The sequence below is a fragment of the Bos grunniens genome, chromosome 18 (genome assembly GCF_055505025.1).
Source record: "Bos grunniens cultivar Pamir isolate PY7600 chromosome 18, Bosgru_T2T1.0, whole genome shotgun sequence".
Lineage (NCBI taxonomy): Eukaryota > Metazoa > Chordata > Mammalia > Artiodactyla > Bovidae > Bos > Bos grunniens.
The window spans coordinates 11964563-11984483 of NC_141182.1; the positions used below are offsets into that span (position 1 = coordinate 11964563).

Consider the following 19921-nt stretch of genomic DNA (forward strand, 5'->3'; position numbering starts at 1 on the left):
TTCCACCATTTATGAGTAAGCCTGCCTTTCTTTGGGCTTCCCTGCTGGCTCAGATAGTAAAGAATCTACCTGCAATGTGGGAGACCCGGGTTCTATCCCTGGGTCGGGAAAATCCCCTGGAGAAGGGAATGGCAACCCATTCCAGTATTCTTGCCTGGAGAATCCCATGGACAGAGGAGCCTGGTGGGTTGCAGAGAGTCGGACATGACTGAGCAACTGACACTTTCATTTTCTTTTTCCGTCCTTCTCCATTGATTTCTAAGTCTCCCTTTATCACACATCGAGTTATATATACAGGGAGACAGTTACTGGATTGATCCTGAGGATTCACTAGTTTCAGGCTCTAACCTGTGTCACTATCATATTCTCTTAGTTCCAACACATTTATGATGAGACTGGACATCTGGGAGGGTAAGTCCTACATATTGTCCTTCCAGCTTGTCTTGGCTTTTGCCTATGGTATGTATTTTCTAATCCATGAACATGGCATAGTCTCTATTCAGTCATGTTTTCTTTTGTAACATCCAGTAACAGGGTGATTTCTTGTTCGTAGATGGTGCCTTCTAGCTGTGACCTCCACATAGTGGGGAGGGCAAATGGTCTGTCCTGTATGAGGGCATCGATCCCATTCCTAAGGGCTCCACCCTCTTGCCTAATCACCTCCCAAAGGCCCCACCTCCTAAAACCATTGCACTGGGCATTAGATTTCAACATATGGATTTTGGGAGGACACAAACATTCACACCATAGTATCGTTCAGGGAAATTTAGGTGTAGAAACAATAATCTAATGCAAGCAACAAACAAGGAAATAACAGCATAAGAATAGTCTTTAGGGAAAAGAAATCTGACTTGTGTAGCTTGAAAGAGTAACTCTGCCTGCTCACTGTGGGGGGTTTCAGGGGTTGGAAGCAGCATCTGGAATCCTGCATCTTGGGATGAAACAGACAGATCTGAAAGAGAGTCTCTGGCTATTATTCTACAAAAGGAAGGTCCCAAACTCTTGGCGGCCCTAAGGGCACCCCCAAAGAACTGGAGCTGACTGAGGAAAGAGAACTGAACACCTCCAAGGCTTGGTGTGAACATTCATGACCCTCATGCAAACTGACCCTCATATGAATATGACTTTTATCCTCGTTCTGGGAGCAGGACATGAATGAAGTGTTATTTGCACTCATCTCTAGCTGGACTCGCAGGTGATGATGCATATGTTGGCATGAGTGGGTGACAGAGGTGAAGATGAAGAGGTCAGAACAAGAAGGATGTCCGGGAGGAAATGACTAACTTGTAAAGAAATTTTGACTGTTGGTGTCCTCTCCCCAGTGCCTCTCCCACCAAGACTTCCCAGTTGTTTCATTTTCTGATTTGGCACAACCCTGCCTGGAGAAATGAGGCATTTAGGTCTAAAAGAAACCAAAGCACCTGTCTAGCTTAGCCCTTTAACTTTCCAGAGGAGGAGACAGATGTGTGTTGCACCCCTCTGCCTCAGCTGCACCTCCATCCCCTGAGCAGAGCAGCTTGGAAGCCTGACGTTGAGAGGCTTCAGCTTCTCTGGGCCTCAGTTTTCCCATCTGTCAAATGGGGACAGTCGTACGTGTCCCTCCTCTAGGTTGTTATGAGAGCCAGATGAGACAATTTGAGATCAAGTGTTTTGTAGAAGAGACAGCAGCTGCAGGACGACGTTGCTATGGCCAGTCTCACCCAGGTCTGCACAGCTAACTAGTCCTTCCCCTTCGCCTTCTCTGCTGAGTTCTGCAACACAGTTCTAGGAACAAAAGGGTCTCGCTTCTTGCCTTGGCCTGGAGACCTGGTGCCACCTTTGATCTCTTCTCTGAATCCTTCCTCCATAGCGGGTTATGGGAACATCACAGCTGACCATGTGATGACAATGAAAGAAATCATGGCCTGGAATGAGTTTAACTGCCTCTGTTCAAGAGTTATTTACCAAAGACCCCGTAGGTGACAGAGAAGTGGAACTGGAATCACAGAATCTTAAAGGGACTGGGCCGTGTGGGCTAAGCAGTGCACTCTCCCGAGTAACCCAGGAACACATTCTGCAGAAATCACTCACAGGTGACCAAGCACTTGGCCTTTCATGCTTCCAGGGAGGGTGGGTCCCCGCCTCTCCAGGCACTTTGTGCCATTTTTAGAAAGATGACTAAAGCACAGCTCAGTATCAAGTGGACTAAGGGAACACGGGAGGAATTCTGCCCACCGACACACAATTGCCACGTGCCACATAAGCCTGAAATGCCACACATGGCACATAAGTCTGAAGTTAAGATTGTTTACAAATAAAGCCATTACAGTCTTCAGTCTTGTCCCTTAGATACCGCATAGAATAGAGTTCTAGCGCACTATTTTAAAAGTTTCTTAGAATTCCCAGAATTTGTGATTCTTGTTTCAAGGTAAATCATTGTTTTTATGCTGTTTTTTTTTTTTTTCTCTGTGACTAAGCCAAACATTTATTGGAGATCTATTTGTTATGTGTGTGGGAGGCTAACCTGGAGATGGATTTGGATTAGCTCATCTGGATTACTTGGGTTCTCAGGTGGGGCTAGTGATAAAGAACTCACCTGCCAATGCAGGAGACATAAGACTTGTGGATTCAATCCCTGGGTTGGGAAGATCCCCTGGAGGAGGGCATGGCAACCCACATCAGTATTTTTGCCTGGAGATACCCACGGACTGAGGAGCCTGGTGGGCTACAGTCCATGGGGTTGCAAAGTTGGACATGACTGAGCGACTAACAATTATACATTTACCCCAAATGTACCAAGTGCCCCATGTTACATATGCAGATTAAAACTGAAAAACACTCATATATGCTGCAAGTTGGGCTTTTCCGGAGGCTCAACAGTAAAGAATCGGCCTGTCAATGCAGGAAATGTGGGTTCGATCCCTGGGTCGGGAAGATTCCATGAAGGAGGAAATGGCTACCCATTCTGGTATTCTTGCCTGGAGAATTCCATGGACAGAGGAGCCTGGTGGGCTATAGACTGTAAAAATAGCACAACAACAATTTAATACTAATAAGCTGTGCTTTAATCACGGGATACATACAGTCTGCAGCCCACCAGGCTCCTGTCCATGGGGTTGCCAAGGGTCAGACACGAGTTAGTGACTAAAACAGCAACAACAACATGCTGCAAGTCAGAATTTATATTTTTGGTAATCTTAGAATTCCCTACAATCCACTAGTAGGACTCATACTTTCACTGCCGAGGGCCTGGCTTATATCCTGGTTGGGGAACTGAGATTCCACAAGGTGCAAAGTATGGCCAAAAAAAAAGTATATTTTTGGTAAACCAGTGTCTCCTGGCAATAACCTGAATTTGATTAATAGATTCTGGTGGGCTACAGTCCATGGGATTTCAGAGTCAGACACAAATGAGTGACTAAACAACAATAGATACTTTTTTTTCCATTTTCTTTTTTTTAATTTAAATTTATTTATTTTAATTGGAGGCTAATTACTTTACAATATTGTATTAGTTTTGCCATACATCAACATGAATCCTCCATGGGTATTCATGTGTTCCCCATCCTGAACCCCCCTCCCACCTCCCTCCCCATACCATCCCTCTGGGTCATCCCAGTGCACCAGCCCCAAGCATCCTGTATCCTGCATCAAACCTGGACTGGCGATTCATTTCTTATATGATATTATACATGTTTCAATGCCATTCTCCCAAATCATCCCACCCTCTCCCTCTCCCTCTCCCACAGAGTCCAAAAGACTGTTCTATACATCTGTGTCTCTTTTGCTGTCTTGCATACAGGTTATTGTTACCATCTTTCTAAATTCCATATATATGCGTTAGTATACTGTATTGGTGTTTTTATTTCTGGCTTACTTCACTCTGTATAATAGGCTCCAGTTTCATCCACCTCATTAGAACTGATTCAAATGTATTCTTTTTAATGGCTGAGTAATACTCCATTGTGTATATGTACCACAGCTTTCCTATCCATTCATCTGCTGATGGACATCTAGGTTGCTTCCAGGTCCTGGCTATTATAAACAGTGCTGCAATGAACATTGGGGTACACGTGTCTCTTTCAATTCTGGTTTCCTCGGTGTGTATGCCCCACTCTCACCACTACTATTCAACAAAGTTTTGGAAGTTTTGGCCACAGAAATCAGAGCAGAAAAAGAAATAAAAGGAATCCAAATTGGAAAAGAAGAAGTAAAACTCTCACTGTTTGCAGATGACATGATCCTCTACATAGAAAACCCTAAAGACTCCACCAGAAAATTACTAGAGCTAATCAATGAATATAGTAAAGTTGCAGGATATAAAATCAACACACAGAAATCCCTTGCATTCCTATACACTAATAATGAGAAAATAGAAATAAAAATTAAGGAAACAATTCCGTTCACCATTGCAATGAAAATAATAAAATACTTAGGAATATATCTACCTAAAGAAACTAAAGACCTGTATATAGGAAACTATAAAACACTGGTGAAAGAAATCAAAGAGGACACTAATAGATGGAGAAATATACCATGTTCATGGACCAGAAGAATCAATATAGTGAAAATGAGTATACTACCCAAAGCAATCTATAGATTCAATGTAATCCCTATCAAGCTACCAACGGTATTTTTTCACAGAGCTAGAACAAATAATTTCAAGATTTGTATGGAAATACAAAAAAAACTCAAATTGCCAAAGCAATCTTGAGAAAGAAGAATGGAACTGGAGGAATCAACCTGCCTGACTTCAGGCTCTACTACAAAGCCACAGTCATCAAGACAGTATGGTACTGGCACAAAGACAGAAATATAGATCAATGGAACAAAATAGAAAGCCCAGAGATAAACCCATGCACCTATGGACACCTTGTCTTTGACAAAGGAGTCAAGAATATACAATGGATTAAAGACAATATCTTTAACAAGTGGTGCTGGGAAAACTGGCCAACCACTTGTAAAAGAATGAAACTAGAACACTTCCTAACACCATACACAAAAATCAACTCAAAATGGATTAAAGATCTAAACGTAAGACCAGGAACTATAAAACTCCTAGAGGAGAACATAGGCAAAACACTCTCCGACATACATCACAACAATAGATACTTTTGAACTATGCTTTGTTGTTCAGTTGTTCAGTCATGTCCATCTCTTTGTGAGCCCATGGACTGTAGCATGCCAGGCTTCCATGTCCTTCACCATCTCCTAGAACTTGCTTTAACTCCTTATGCTTAATATCTTTTTACTTTGAAGAGCTGTTACTTTCCAAAATGGTTTCAGTCTCTTTTGCTAGTAATTAATGTGAATAAAATTTACATTTGAGAGGCAAAAAAGTTATCAAAGGCTTAACATAATTCTTTTTACATTACAGTTGTATATGCTTTGACCCCCCTCCCACCTTGGAATTTGGTTATGAATTAGATACATAACACATAGCGGGAATTTGATAAACATTCAATAAATTAATGCACAGTGCCTTTTAAAGTGATGAATTTCAGGATATAAACAAACATAGACTTATCTCAGATTATGCTTTCAGAGTAAAGAAATACATCAGGACAGTATTAGCAGCTATAAAGTGAAGGTGAAAGTCACTCAGTCATGTCCGACTCTTTGCAACCCCATGGACTATACAGTCCATGGAATTCTCCAGGCCAGAATACTGGAGTGGGTAGCCTTTCCCTTCTCTGAGGGATCTTCCTAACCCAGGGATCGAACCCAGGTCTCCCCCATTGCAGGCAGATTCTTTACCAGCTGAGCCACCAGGGAAGCCCAAGAATACTGGAGTGGGTAGCCTATCCCTTCTCCAGTAGATCTTCCCAACCCAGGAATCAAACCGGAGTCTCCTGCATTGCAGGCAAATTCTTTACCAACTGAGCTATCAGGGAAACCCTAGTAACTATGAATTACCATAAATCCACCTTGAACAAATAAAGAGACTGACTCAGTTAAAAGAGAAACTACACCTAAGCAAGTGGGAGTAAAGGTCTCATCTTCAGAGCAGCAGGTTTTACCCAGTTTTTGAGTATTTCACTTCCCAAGGCACTTCAGTCAGCTCTGATTCTCCACCATGAAGAAATCCCACTTTTACTGGAGAATAGCCTCTTGTATGAAAAATCGGACCATTTGTGCACATACCCATATATGCATGGGCGCATGTGCACGCGCGCACACACACACACACTCTGTATATTTAATTGCCCAATACACAGTAGCCATTTTTCTATATTGGATAAACTAACAAATGAATCTTTTCCTTATCTGCCGGGATAAACTGCCAGCTTTCAAGTACGCCTTGGTTTTCCTGGATGAATCATGTACCTTCTAGCACCTGGGGGCCCAGGGCTGCCCATGTGTGGAATTGGGGCTTGGCTCCTGACCTAGTGAAGGTGTATCAGGAATCTTTGCTCGAGTCAATATCTTCGTCATTTGCCTTAAATTTGTCAGTTGCCAGTGTGTTCGTGTTTTGTACAAACCATAGTTGTACAGTGGGATGAATTTCCCATGTGTGCACCACCTCCCACCCCCAGAGCAACATGTGAAATGTTCTAGCCCCAGAAAGGCTCCCTGGTGGCTCGTCCCAGTCAATTCCCATTCAACCCTCCTCTTCTGCCCAGAAGTGACCTGTCTGACCTCTGTCATCTTAGTTTTGCCTGTTTTTGAACTTTGTATAAAGTATTTTTTGCCCTGGCTTCTTGCATCCAGCATAATGTCTGTGAGTTTCATCTTTGCTGCCAAGTGTCATGATCAATGCTTTGTTCTAATTGTTATGTAGCCTTTCTTTGTAGAATATACCACGGTCGGCTTTCCTGGTCTCCAGCTGATTGCTATTTGGACTTAATAGGAATAAAGCTAAAATTAAGTTCCATGTATGTGTCTTTAGTGTACCTCACATCCTCCTTCCTCTTGGGCTTAGGATAGACATTTTCCAAAGTGATTGTACCAGTTTTCATTCCCACCAGCAGTGTGCGTGCATGCTAATTTACTGCAGTCGTGTCCAACTCTTTGCAACCCCATGGACTGTAGCCCGCCAGGCTCCTCTGTCCATGGGATTCTCCAGGCAAGAATACTGGAGTGGGTTGCCATGCCCTTCTCCAAGGGGTCTCCCTGACGCAGGGATCAAACCATTGTCTCTTAGGGCTCCTGCACTGGCAGGTGGATTCTTTACCACTAGCCACCACCTGTGTAGGAAAGTTCTAATCTTTTAAATTTTAGCCATTTTGGTGGTTACGTAGTGATATCTTGTTATTTTTAATTTGCGTTTTCCTGGCTAATCTTTTTTATTGTATTTTCATGTGCTTCTTGGCTCTTTGGTTAGTGTAGTGGCTATTCAATCTATTTTCTTTATAAATTCAGGTATCACAATATTTATTGATAGACACAAGTATATAAAATTAGAGCAAGGGCATAACTTCGTTCAGCAGACTTGATTTCAAAACTCTTACAAGAGGGACCAATTCAAATTTACCATTTGTTTTATACCCACGAAAACCACTTCAAGGACATTAAGGATCTCTCAAAACAGATCAACTTTGTGCAGTTCAATCACATGTCTTTTAAAAAGTGTAAGTGCTTGCCCAGGCTCAAAACTATTAAAACTTGGTCCATAAAAAATCCACTGGAGTGGGAAGTGTACAGGCAATATACTATTCTGGTGCAACCACCAATTACAGCTAAGAATTCTTCCGTAACGACCAAGTGGATCATTAAACACTGCAGCTATTCAAATATGACTGAGCAAAGTGCAATCCTGTAATAGCCACGGCCCCTATTGCATTTTCTAAGTTAAATCATATGCAAAGATCCACGAAGTAAACAGCCTCCGCCTGAGAATTCAGGATGGAAACTTTCTTTTTATTGATTCATAGCATTTCTTTGTATGTCTGGGTATAAGCTTTTTCTTGGAAATATTAGTGTCTTTTCCTCCCGGCCTTGGCTTGCCTCTGCTAATCTGCATGCTGTCTTTCATTGAACACAAGCTCTTAATTATAATGAAGTCCAATCTATCTAGCTATTCTTTTCTGGTCAGTACATTCTCTGTCCTGTTTAGAAATCTCTGCCCAACTCTTTTCTTGACTGTGAGTTTATTTCTCTGCAAACATCCTGTTTCATCTGCTCTGAATTCCCAGCCTACCAGCTGCCCTGACACCATCACACGGATATTTACCAAAGCCTCTCTTATCTGTTGCCTGATAGACCTCTCACACTTCCTGTGTCTTGGACCTGTCCGTCCGGTGTCCTTTGGTCTGCCCGTTCACAGTTCCAGCACTAATGCCATCTCTCGTAGTGAACGATCATTTGTCTGATTTGGTGCCGCCCTTCTTGGAGGAAGGCCATCGTTGCCTTGTGCCACTGTGTTCTTAAGCAGAAAATTCAACTTAGGGTCAACCTGATATGTCGAAGGGGATCAATTTCATTAGAGTCATCTTTTAATGTTAGTGTCTTGTGGAAATATGCAATCAGGAAGAATACCCCAAATCTGTGTTTCCTGTGTTGAGCTATACTTGGAAGACACTGGAGACAAACCGAAGAGGGGAAAACCTGAGACCTGTTGAGATCCACGTGGCTGACAGAGCCGGGAGCCAGCAGGCGCTGCAGAGAAGGGGCTGGTGGAGGAGGGAGCAGCCGTGGCGGCACTGCCAAGGGGTGCGTTGCCTCCGGAGTGCGTGCAGCAGGTTTGCATGTCAAGTCCCCCTCAGGATTAGGAGTACGTGCAGAAGAGTTAACACAGAGGCCCGAGACAGGGGTCCCCAGAAAGGCTGCTTCCAAGGTGGGCCCTCGGCTGGCATCTGGGAGCTCGGACCTGGGGAGGGTCCCCCCCACCCCCCAACCCCCACCCCCTAGGAATGGCGAGCGGCTCCCTGTCCTAAGCCGTGTGTACAGACAGCGGGGCCGGCACTGGGTGCCTGCTGTCCTCCTGCGAGTCTGGGGTGAGAGTGGGTGTTGGACAGAGGGTGCTCGTGGGACTGGCCTCTCAGTAAAAACCCTGGGCGCTGACTCTGACGCGTCCCTGCTGGACAGCACTGTGCACGTGCCCCCTCGGCTCGCTTCTGGGGGGGTTGAGCACGTCCTGTGCGACTTCACTGGAGAGGACGCTGGGGGCTGGTTCCCGGGACTTCACCACCCACCTCCCGGCCCCTGGGCTGACCTTGCTCTGCATCCTCTTGCTGTAATAGGTCAGCTGTAATGACGGCTCTGTGCTGAGTGCCCACCTCCTCCCAATGAATCACTGATCCTAGACATGTTCTTGGAGACCCCCAGCTCGTCCAGGAGCACAGAGACTATGGCTATGCTTCTCCCTCCTTTCCTGCTGTTCCCCCGAGATCTTGCAATGAACTTACCCTTCCTACTTAAGGTGCCCCTCATTCAGTGCTGTGCTAAGCAGGGATACTGAATCAGAATAAGATTTTACCCTTTATCTAAAGCAGCATTCAGTGAAATGAAATAATTCAGGAATGTACGTACTAAGTCCCAAGTTATGTCAGAAAGTGGTGACTCGTGTTTTTAAAATGAGAGTCACTGAAGGCTAAGGTAGGAAACAGATGACCTGACGCTGATCTTAAGGGCAGGGTGGCTGGCGGAACAGTGGCCCCAGAGACACCCACACCCTAACCTTTGGGGCCTGGGAATATGTCACCTTGCAGGGCAAAGGGGAGCATGGTTGCTGATGGAATCAAGGTTGCTAATCAGCTGACCTTAACGTGGGGAGCAGGTGCTGGACTGTGAGGATGGGATGTGTAATCACAGGGGCTTGAGTGTGGAAGAGGGCACATGGGCACGGTTGTGGTGCCACCACCAAGCGCCCCCCTTGTCCTGAAGATTTCCAGGGCAGTCAGAACCCTGCTCTTGGTGACTTTGGTTTTCTCAGGAGCACTGACACCTGTCCTCTCAGCAAACACACTTCAGAGCTCTCCTGAACCCCCTTCCTGCACTTAGGCTTGGGAAATGTGCAGGGAAGGCAGGCACTCACAAATGGAAACGCTGTCTCCCAGCTCCCAGCTCTCTCCCTCATCTCCTGGCCAACCTCCCCAACCCACCCTAGCCCACTGGATCCCACTAATCCTAGAGGCAGGAATGATTAGGTTCTACCCTAGGAAACTATCCTTTCCTTAGATAGAAAAATAGTCCAGTAGACAATCTCATATCATTTAACATAGTAATATCATCAATACCACTACACAGATGAGGAAACTAAGGTTTAGGAAGGTCAAGTCATTTGCTCAAGGCCACACATTTAGTGAGTTAGCAAGCTTAGACTTGACAGGGGCTTGACTCCAGATCCTGCCATTCTAGGCGCAGTGACAGGCTGCTGTCTCCTGAAGGGGCTCCTGCTGGATGCTGGGGAGAGAGAAGGTTGGAAGAGCACAGTTTTTAGATGCCAGGATGAGTGTCTGGACCTGCCATGGCAGCCACGGGGAAGCCAGTGTAGATAGAAAGGCTTAAGCTGGGGGAGCAGAGAGTAGGATAAACAGGGACACGTGATGGAGGCAGGAAGGCGGGTAGGTTGCTATGGAGATCAGGGTGAACTTCACCATGACTGGGAGACGCTGGAGGTGATCTTCGGTGAAGGAAAGCTTTGTGGGTCTCCTTCCTTGGCACCACCTCTAGTGCATAGCAGTTGCTCAATAAATGCTCATTAAATAAGAACAGAACTAAGCAGATAAGGTTAGTAATTGTTCAGGTGCTTAGTTGCTCAGTCATGTCCGACTCTTTGCCACCCCATGGACTGTAGCCTGCCAGGCTCCCCTGACAACGGGGGTTCTCCAGCCAAGAAGACTGAAGTGGGTTGCCATGCCCTCCTCCAGGAGATCTTCCCAATCCAGAGATCGAACCCAGATCTCCCGCATCGCAGGCGAGTCTTTACTAGGGAAGCCCAGCAATTGTTCCTAGCATCGAGGAATTACCACACTGAAAATACAGGGTTTCGGGAGCAGCTTTGATGCAAGCCTGTGCACTGTGAACAATTCCTGTCATGTATATAGTGACACCTACTGCCAATAATATAGGCTGGGACCCTTCCACCAACTTCTCTATATTTATCACTCTTTTTAAGTGCAGTGTTCAGCTGAAATTTGATCACACGTCATTGTGCAGTGAACAGCATTTATAGGTAAGTAAGCCTGGGTAGGCTTAAGGGACACATTTGTGAAAAGATGTGAGTATAAACACACATACAGGGTGTTGTAAGAACTTCTAAGGTCCTAGGTGCTCTGAGTTCTGGACACTCAACCCACATCATAACAAACATATTAGAATACTCCCACATTAAATAGTGTTAATGGAGAAGGAAACGGCAACCCACTCCAGTGTTCTTGCCTGGAGAATCCCATGGACGGAGAAGCCTGGTAGGCTGCAGTCCATGGGGTCGCACAGAGTCAGACATGACTGAAGCAACTTAGCAGCAGTAAATAGTGTTAAACAATTGAAGCTTTAAAATAGTTTTCACTGGAAATTGTTTGGCAATGGGGAACTTATTTATGATTGCTATGACTTCCTGGGAATCATGGAGTTAGGAAATTCTTACACGTGGTTTTCAAATAATAATGACATGTTTATCAACAGATAAATTATGAAGTTGACATGTTATATTTCGGGAATCTTTCTTTGAACATTTATTCACTTCAAATTTGCAGTGTATTTTTTTTTTCTTGCATTTTGGGGCTAATAAAATTTTTTTTTCAGTCCCAAATCTTTTCATAGGTTCTTGAAAAGCCTCATGAATAAAATAGCCCAGTGAACACTGCTGCTTGTGTATCACTGGTCAATGTGGTGCAAAAGTCAATGAAAAGCTCATTTTCTCTATTCTAAGGCTACCCCAGGACAGAACACTGAAAAATACCTCTTTTTTCATTTTGTTTCCAGAACTTTCTTATTTCGGTCCCCCCCCACCCCCCCCCACCCCGCCCCCCCCCCCCATATTTACAAGTGCTAGCTGACACGCAGGAGAGACATGCAAGGGACCCTTCTCGACCGATCTTTTCTGGGGAAAAGAACTTATGATGAAAACTTTTCCCTAATCGGACATTGTAGCATTAACAGATAGACACTGCCGCTCTTACTTCCGATGTTCAGAGGCAGTGGTTTCAGACATGCCTTCAGCTGGCTTTTTTTTTTTTTTTTTTTCCCTTTTCTGACACCTCCAGTGAATTGCAAGTGACTGGTTCTCTAGGACCGGATCTGTAAGTCGCTGGTTCTTTCCTCAACCACATCTCAGGTGGAAGGTCATGACTGTCTGGACACCTTCCGAGGGGCTTCGTCAGGATGGGGGCGATCCTCCCACGCAGCCCCAGGCGCTCTGGCCACACTGGCTGAGATAACCCGGCCAGGGTGGGGGCTCTGGGGGGCCCACTGGCCGTCTGCAGCACTGACCTCTGTACCCCCGCCACCCCAGCCTTGACCTGCGCTATCTGATCTCCACTTCGGCCTCGACCTGGCCGTTTGACACCCTCCCTCCATCCCCCCACAGTCCTAACCTCCGCCATCTGCCTTCCCGCTTCTGTCCTAACTGGCTTGACTTCCGCCATCTGGTACCCACCACCCGCCCTGACCTTGACCTGGGCCGGCGGACGCCCCCGCGGCCCTCGGGAATTTCTGCGGACGCTGCCGGGACCCCCGGAGCGAACCGCGGAAGACGACAGGACCAGGGGCCGCCGACGCCTCCGCGCAAAGTGATTTCTCGGAAAGCCGAGCGCTTCGAAGAAGGCGGGCCCGGCGCGCCGCGCCCCGGGGGCGGCCCTTCCCGCCCTCCAGCGCCCGTTGGCCGTCGCGGCCGTCGCTCCGCACGCCGGGCCCGCCCCCGGCCTTAAATCTGCGCGGGCGCCGCGGGCAGAAGCGCATCTTCGGAGCTCAGCGGCGAACGTGGGAACGCGGGCGGCGGCGGCAGCCCGTGGCGCAGGTGGGCTGCGTGCAGGGGCGCCCGGGGCGCGGACGGGGTCGGCGCGGCTGGCGGACTCCGGGCTGGGGTGCGGCCCGCGGGGCAGGTGGGCTGCCTGCTGGGGGCCCGGGGCGCGGACGGGGCTGGCGGGCTCCGGGCTGGGGGTGCGGCCGGCGGCCGTGGGGCGCGGGCGGGCGGCGGGCACGGGGGCCGGGGGTCGGGAGCGGGGCCCGGGGCATCGACGGCAGCGGGCGGCCGGGAGGCGCGGGAGAGCGGCCGGCGGCGCAAGTGGGTGGCGGGCGCGGGGCGCGGACGGCGGCCGGGGAGGCCAGAGGTCTGGAGCATGGCCGGCGGCGCAGGTGGATGGCGGGCACGGGGCGCGGAAGGCACCTGGCGGCGAGGCGGCGCCCGTGCTCTCGCGGCCTGTTTCCTCCCGAATACAAACTGACCGTCCAGGTGCGGCTGCTTCCAGAGATTGGCCGGTGCTTTAAAATAACCCCATTTTTCTTAAAATTTGGTTTTATTTGGAAAACTTCAGAATGGCGCATACAGAGAGGGGGAATATTGACCCATTATCGTAAGACTTGCTCCTTTTCCCGCTCAAATCCTGCTCTTGAAACAGGGCTGGAGTTCTGACAGTGAAACTGTCCCCCGCCCCGAGCAGCCGCGCGAGTGGGGTTAGAGTGTGAAGCGGGGCGTACAGGAGTTTTTAAATTCTGATTGATGACACTTAAGATGTCTGAGTGCGGCTGGAGGTCTTTTGCTTCCATCGTATTCCAGTCGTTCCTAGCAAGAAAGTCTGCTAAGGGGTCACAGCTGAGAGAGCTCTGTGGTGTAACTTGAGCTGCAGGGCAAAGGGCAGGCTCTCTAAGGTGAGGTGTGCTCCTTGCTCAGAGCGTGAATGGAAGCTAGAAACTGAATTTTCCAGAGTTTTCAGCTACCCCCCACCTCCCAAATTTATGAGGGATGTAACACTTTTTTTTGAAACCCAAATTAGGAGCCAGCCTTTTTGGAGACAGTTCTTTTGGATTTTGTCAGGTTCCCACCTGAACTGGAGGAGCGTAGGCATTTCAGTCAGAGAAGGCAGTGGCACCCCACTCCAGTACAGGCATTTCAGTGGGCTTTCCCGGTGGCTCAGATGGTAAAGAATCTGCCTGCAGTGCTGGAGATCTGCAGTGTTCGATCCCTGGGTGGGGAAGATCCCATGGACAAGGTATGGTAAGCCACTCCAGTTTTCTCGCCTGGAGAATCTCATGGACAGAGGAGCCTGGTGGGCAACAGTCCATGGGGTCACAAAGAGTAGGACACGACTGAGTGACTACACCCGCCCGCACACAGGCATTTCAGCAAGATTGGGGCTAGAAGGAGAAATGGCTTTCATGGTTTTGGTCTTCCTGGCATCCAGGGCCAAAGACCAGGCGCCCTGAGAGGCGTGGGGAAGGCAAGTGTTCTGCACCTGTCCCACCTCCAGACCCTTCCTGGAGTCCACGTGGGGTGGGCCCAGAGCAGCCTTTTATCACCTCCCGCTTGGGAAGCCTGGCCTCTGGCTGATTTGCAGAGATGCAGATTAGCTTCAGATAGGACTTGGCCCATAAAGAGAATTATTACCTAAAAATCAAGGAAGAGGAAGTCATCAACATGTGACTGCGCCTATAAATGTTTCCCGGCTCGGCATTTGGTGGAATTAATTGGTTCGTCTTCAGTAAGTCGTTATGGATCACACTGTAAGAGGCTTTGAATGCAGGGCTCTAATCTGGGGGCGGGGGTGGGGTATGTCAGTGATGATTGAGATGAGCTGTCCATGTGCTGAGGTTCTCACTTGTAACCGTGGTTTTTTGCCTCCAGGTGAGTGAAACCAGACCCTGCTGGGGGTGTGGGGGCCTGGGCCTCAGTTTTTCCTCCTTTGAAGGAAGGGGAGCTGGATTAGATGATTTCTAGAGTATTTGATGTTCTATGACTCACTCTTCCTCTCAATGCCATTCTCTTTACTTTCTTTTTTCTTTTTCTTCTAAATCACCACGAGTTTGTTCTTAACAGTTTTGGGGGTTATGGATCCATTAGAAATCCTGATGGGAAGGTGTTGCTCCACTTTCTAGAAAAATGCCTGCACAAACAAAAGCTTTGCGTTTTATTTCAGGAGACTCCTGGAGCGTGGACTCCAGTTTATGAACTTTGTACTAAGGAAGTGAGCAAAATGCTGCCAAGCGGGACCATCTCATTTAATCGAGAGATTAGCGAGTTAAGACAGACCCCTGCCTTCTCTCATGTTTGGGCCCCTCTCACCCTTCACCCAGCTCCTTCCTGGGGTTAGGGGAGCTGTTCCGTCTCTCTTCTGGGAAAACTCTGGGAAACCTCTGCCTGGCTAGGTTATTTTCTGGGGTGCGTGGTGGTGGCCTTTTTTTTCTCCCACCAGGTGTCCCTCCCAAGTCTCTCCCTTTTTGCTTACAAGTGCGAGGGGCTGTACTCAAATTCTGGGACTTTGAGATCCATTGTCTCTGCAGATGAGGAGAGCTTCAGAGAGAGAGATGGCCAAGTGGCTTTCCTGAGGTCTAGTTAGAGAAGAGCCTTCTCTGGGGTCTAGAGTTTCAGAATTGAAGTCCGCTTCCCACGTCGCTTGCTTCACTCCTGTAAATCCACAAGCAGGAAGCTGGAGTTACTGGATGAAAAGGTTTCAGGTGGCGCTCACGGGCCTGAACCCCCTCCTGCCTGGGACCCAGTCTCCAACCGCAGAGCCACCTGCAGGGTGGCTCGGGTGTCCAAAACACACGTTTCTTGCTTTATGGGCCGGAGTGGCTCTGGATGTGACCATGTTCTTAGGGACAGTATGTCTTGTCACTGCTGATTGTTTCAAACTGTTTGGCCCGAAGAGGTCACATTTTAATCGGAAGAATTGAAATGCTGGGCTTTTTTTTTTTTTTTGGGTGGGCGTCTGTCCAACAGCCTGGGGGATTTCCAGCCTGTTCTTGTAACTGTGGGCTGTGAGTCTGCACAACAGGGCTGCGCTCTCTCTGTGCCATCAGGAAGCTGCCCACTCTGCAGGAATCTTCCTCCCCCGCCACGTCTCTGGGCACCCTGATTGCGAGGCTCCGGTTGGTCATGAGTTCCAGGAAAGAAAGTTGGGACAGTAATACAACATGTCCTGTTCAGTGACACTCTTCTAAGGTCCAGGTGCTGTGTGGGCTGCTGTCCACGGGTCCTCTGAGTCCCCACCACAGTGATGCCAGGTGCCTGAGGTTACCCTCGTGTATCAGCATTGGTGACGATCCAGGGTCACCCAGCTGACAGGTGGTGGGACTCAAATGGGACCCCAGCCCTGTCCCATTCCCAGAGCAGCTGTGAAGGGCATTCTAGATGGGACAGACAGCCTTGTGGACTTCTCCTCTTTTTCCAAGAGCACAAACGTCACATTTGCTCACATACAATGTTCCAGCCGAACATTAAGTAATAGAATTGGCTCTCAGAATGATGGACTGCTCATTGAGGGAGCCTGAAAAGGTGAAAGTGATTTCCCCCACTGTGTGCTAAAAATGGAGTGATGAGTGATGCCCTCAGGTGCAGCTGTTTGCATGAAACAGAGCAGGGTGAGAGCTGGGGTGAGCGTAGCCAACGCTTTGCTTGGGCCCACATCTGGCCAGGGCGCGGCTGCAGACTTCCCAGGGAGCTTTCTGTTTCCGCTGGGGTCGGAGGTCCTGGAGGCAGGTGCATTGTCTTCTCATCGCACGTGGCCCAAGTTCCTGGATCCCTGGGTTTCCCCGAGCCCCACCTGTGTTGAGATCCTCTGACTTTCCTGTTAGCAGCTCCTGGCTGTTGAGTACCTGGAGCGCTGCGAATAATGAGACTGTGTTTGTAAGTTTCACAGGATGTGTTTTCTCTTCCCAAGGATGTGTGACCGGAATGGCGGCCGACGGCTGCGGCAGTGGCTGATTGAGCAGATCGACAGCACCATGTACCCGGGGCTGATCTGGGAGAACGACGAGAAGACCATGTTCCGGATCCCCTGGAAACACGCCGGCAAGCAGGACTACAACCAGGAAGTGGACGCCTCTATCTTCAAGGTAGAGACCCGGCCCCCAGGGGCCCTGCAGAGCTGTCGAGCGATTGATGTCTCTTCTTCCCTTGAAAATGAATCCAGTTTTTTTTTTTTTTTTTTTTTTTAAGATATTTATTTGGCTGCATCAGGTCTTAGTTGCGGCAGGCAAGGTCTTTGATCGTGGCACACCGACTCTGGTCATGGCCTGCAGACTTACTTGCCCCTGCAGCAGGCTAGGTCTTAGTTCTCCGACCAGGGATCGAACCCACGTCCCTCTAATTGCAAGGCAGATTCTCAACCATTGGACCACAAAGGAAGTCCCGCTCCAGTTTCTTAAAACAAATATTGAGTGCTGAACATGTCTCAGAAAAAACACAGTAGTAGGTGCCTTCACGTCTGTCGTATGATTTAACCACTTACAAGGTCAGTTCTCTATAGCTGGCACTTTCCTATAAGAAACCAAGGGCACTTTCTTCTGCTCTGCCATTGCCTTTGCATGGTGATTTAGTCGCTAAAGTCCTGTCTGAGTCTTGCGACCCCATGGACTGTAGCCCACCAGGCTTCTCCGCCCATGAGATTTCCCAGGCAGGAATGCTGGAGTGGGTTGCTGTTCCTTGCTCCAGGGGCTTCCTGACCCGGGGATTGAACCTGGCTCTCCTGAACTGCAGGCGGGTTCTCTACTGATTGAGCCACCAGGGAAACTTGCATGAGGATTAGCAGACTCATAGGGAACGTACTTCTTTCAGACTAAGACCTTTCCCCCGTGGTCTGCCACCTAAATTCCACTTACAGTTCTAGGAAAGGTTTAATTCTTCATTGTTTCATAGTTTTTACTTCTGCTTGGCAGTGGAGGGTCAGCTTAGATGAGAGACACCATCTGTCATGACTTCCGGGGCAGGTCATGTGGCTGTCCTGAACCTGCAGCAAATGTCTAAAAATAGCCCACTTCCCTTGAGAATCGTCTGTTCCCCTGAGCCTGGAGCGACCTGCTGGTCAGTTCCATGGTGCGAGTCGTGACGGCAGCACCACGCTGAGCCTTCGTCCAGCTCCAGGCGTGGCTCACGTGCTGTTTCACCTCACATACTCCTGTGCACTTGGTGCTGTTCCTGTCCTTGCTCTGTGGAGGCTCCACGAGGAGTGACTTGTCCAAGGCTTCCCCGCTCCTAGGTGATGGAGCCAGCATTTGAATCCAGACTCCCAGCCCCCGGCTGTATCTGTCACTAGATCCAGGCAGAGGAGCTGGGAGCTGGGGCTGCCCAGCTCTGTAGCCCAGCCAGGTTGTCAGAGTCACCCATGGGCTTCTCTGAGGCTCCAGAAGTGTGGGCTCCATTCTCCCCCAACCCCAGGAGATTTGGAGCCCAGGCCAAGGTGCGCCCAGGCCTCCCTGTGTGCAAACAGACTTATAGCTGATCCAACTCGAAGTCCAGGTTACAGACTGCTGCCATGTGTGATTGTGGACATTTGGGGCAGTCTGGGAGGGGAGGGTGAGTGAGTGTAGAGGAGCGGGGAGGGCCAGAGCCAGACCCTCATGGGCGTGAGCGACGGGAGCAAGGGCCTGTAGGACCCCAGGGCAGCCCTGGACTCTTGCCGGGAATGAGTGTCCCAACACAACCAAAATAAGAGATCATGCCTCAGGCCCAGAGCAGAGCACCAGTGGTCATCGCGGGCTCAGGAGGCATTTCAGTCCTTCACGGCTCCGCTTGGTGTCTGCGGGGGGTGCTGTGCGTCTTAGCGGTTCTCTTCCAGGTCAGAGCTCTTTGGTGGTCTGATGCCAGTTGCTGGTCTCTCCAAGAAAAGTGGGCTCATGTGGGCATTCTGTGCTACCTTCAGGGCCCCTTGCGGTTTGGACCTCTGGCGGTTCTTCCCTGGGGACCCAGGTTGGGAGCCTGGGCACTGCTCCTGCCTCCAGTCTTCTTGGTCGTGTTGTGGGTGCTTTTCTCAGAGAAGGTTTTGGCTTTGGTGTCACAGTGAACATCCTTGGGAATGGCTCTGTCTGAATTTTAATACTGCCCGCTGTCCCTGGTCCAGCCAGTCCAGTGGGAGTTCTGAATCACAGATGGCTACGAGCCAGGGCTTTGGCACTGTGGGCACCTGGGGCCAGTTGCTTGTGTGGGTCTGTCTTGTGCACCTAAGGGTGTCAGCAGCACCCTGGCCTTCGCCGGCCAGATGCCAGTGGCATCCCCACCCCACCATGACAGCCAGGCAGTTCCCTGGCATTGCCAGTTGCCCCCCCAGCGGGCACACTCTCCCTCTCCATTGAGAACCCCTCTAGGAGCTGACCAAGACCAGGACAAGCAGGTTGAAGTGAAGGCGTGGGGCGCTGAGGGCACAGTTGCTGGCTGACCATCAGTCAGACCACCTCGGGAGGCCATTGGGGCTGGGACCAGCGGCTGCACGGTCCGGCTTGTGGCTTCTTGCAGGGATGCAGGCCTCTGCCTTCCCCCTGCTCCCTGCGTGAGCTCTGCTCCGGGGGGTAATGAAATCGAGCCCCAGATTTATACGTCTTATGCAATGCTCTTCATGGCCGTTTCAACAGCGTTGAGAAAAATGTGTAAGATTCCCAATGTTTCCGTTGATTACGCAGTCGCTCAGTGTGGCAATCTGAGATGAGTCTACAATCTCGGCAGGAATGGGGGCGGGAGGGAGCCGGGTGCCCACCCAGAGTTGGGCGGCCCCCTGGAGGGTGATAGCCCAGGCTGGTGGGTGCAAGATGGTGGAGGGACCTGTCTGGCCTGTCCCTGACTTGTGTTCAGTTCATCCTCTGAGGGGCCTTCTCTGCCAGGTCCCCGAGCAGAACTTTGCTGTTGGAAGATGCCAATAGTCAGGCCTTGAGCCATCCTGGGAGTTTTCTGCTTAAGTAGAGAACCCTTTGTTTCAAACATTTATTATGAGTTAATAGAAAAAATGAGCCTGCATTCTGGCCTTAGTCACAGGTCATAAGAAGCCACTTATACCAGAGGATCCCTCATTGTCTCCAGGTGTCGTTCTGAGGTCAGCCTCGTGGTGTGGACCAGAGACAGGAGAGTGAACGA

General features: G+C 49.3%; 1 protein-coding gene across 5 annotated transcripts in view; it reads left to right on the forward strand.

Moving 5' to 3' along the window:
* IRF8 (interferon regulatory factor 8) overlaps positions 1 to 19921 on the forward strand; it is a 51632-nt gene that overhangs the window by 17235 nt on the left and 14476 nt on the right. The window contains exons 1-2 of one of the 5 annotated variants that reach the window (XM_086350229.1): positions 12817 to 12965; positions 16740 to 16914. In XM_086350229.1, coding sequence (XP_086206355.1) covers positions 16741 to 16914 — 174 coding nt within the window. In that variant the 5' untranslated portion in view covers positions 12817 to 12965; position 16740. Of the gene's footprint in view, positions 1 to 12816; positions 12966 to 14571; positions 14705 to 15001; positions 15098 to 16739; positions 16915 to 19921 lie in introns of those variants that run through there. The other 4 variants (XM_086350228.1, XM_086350230.1, XM_086350233.1 and 1 more) reach the window with 4 other exon arrangements.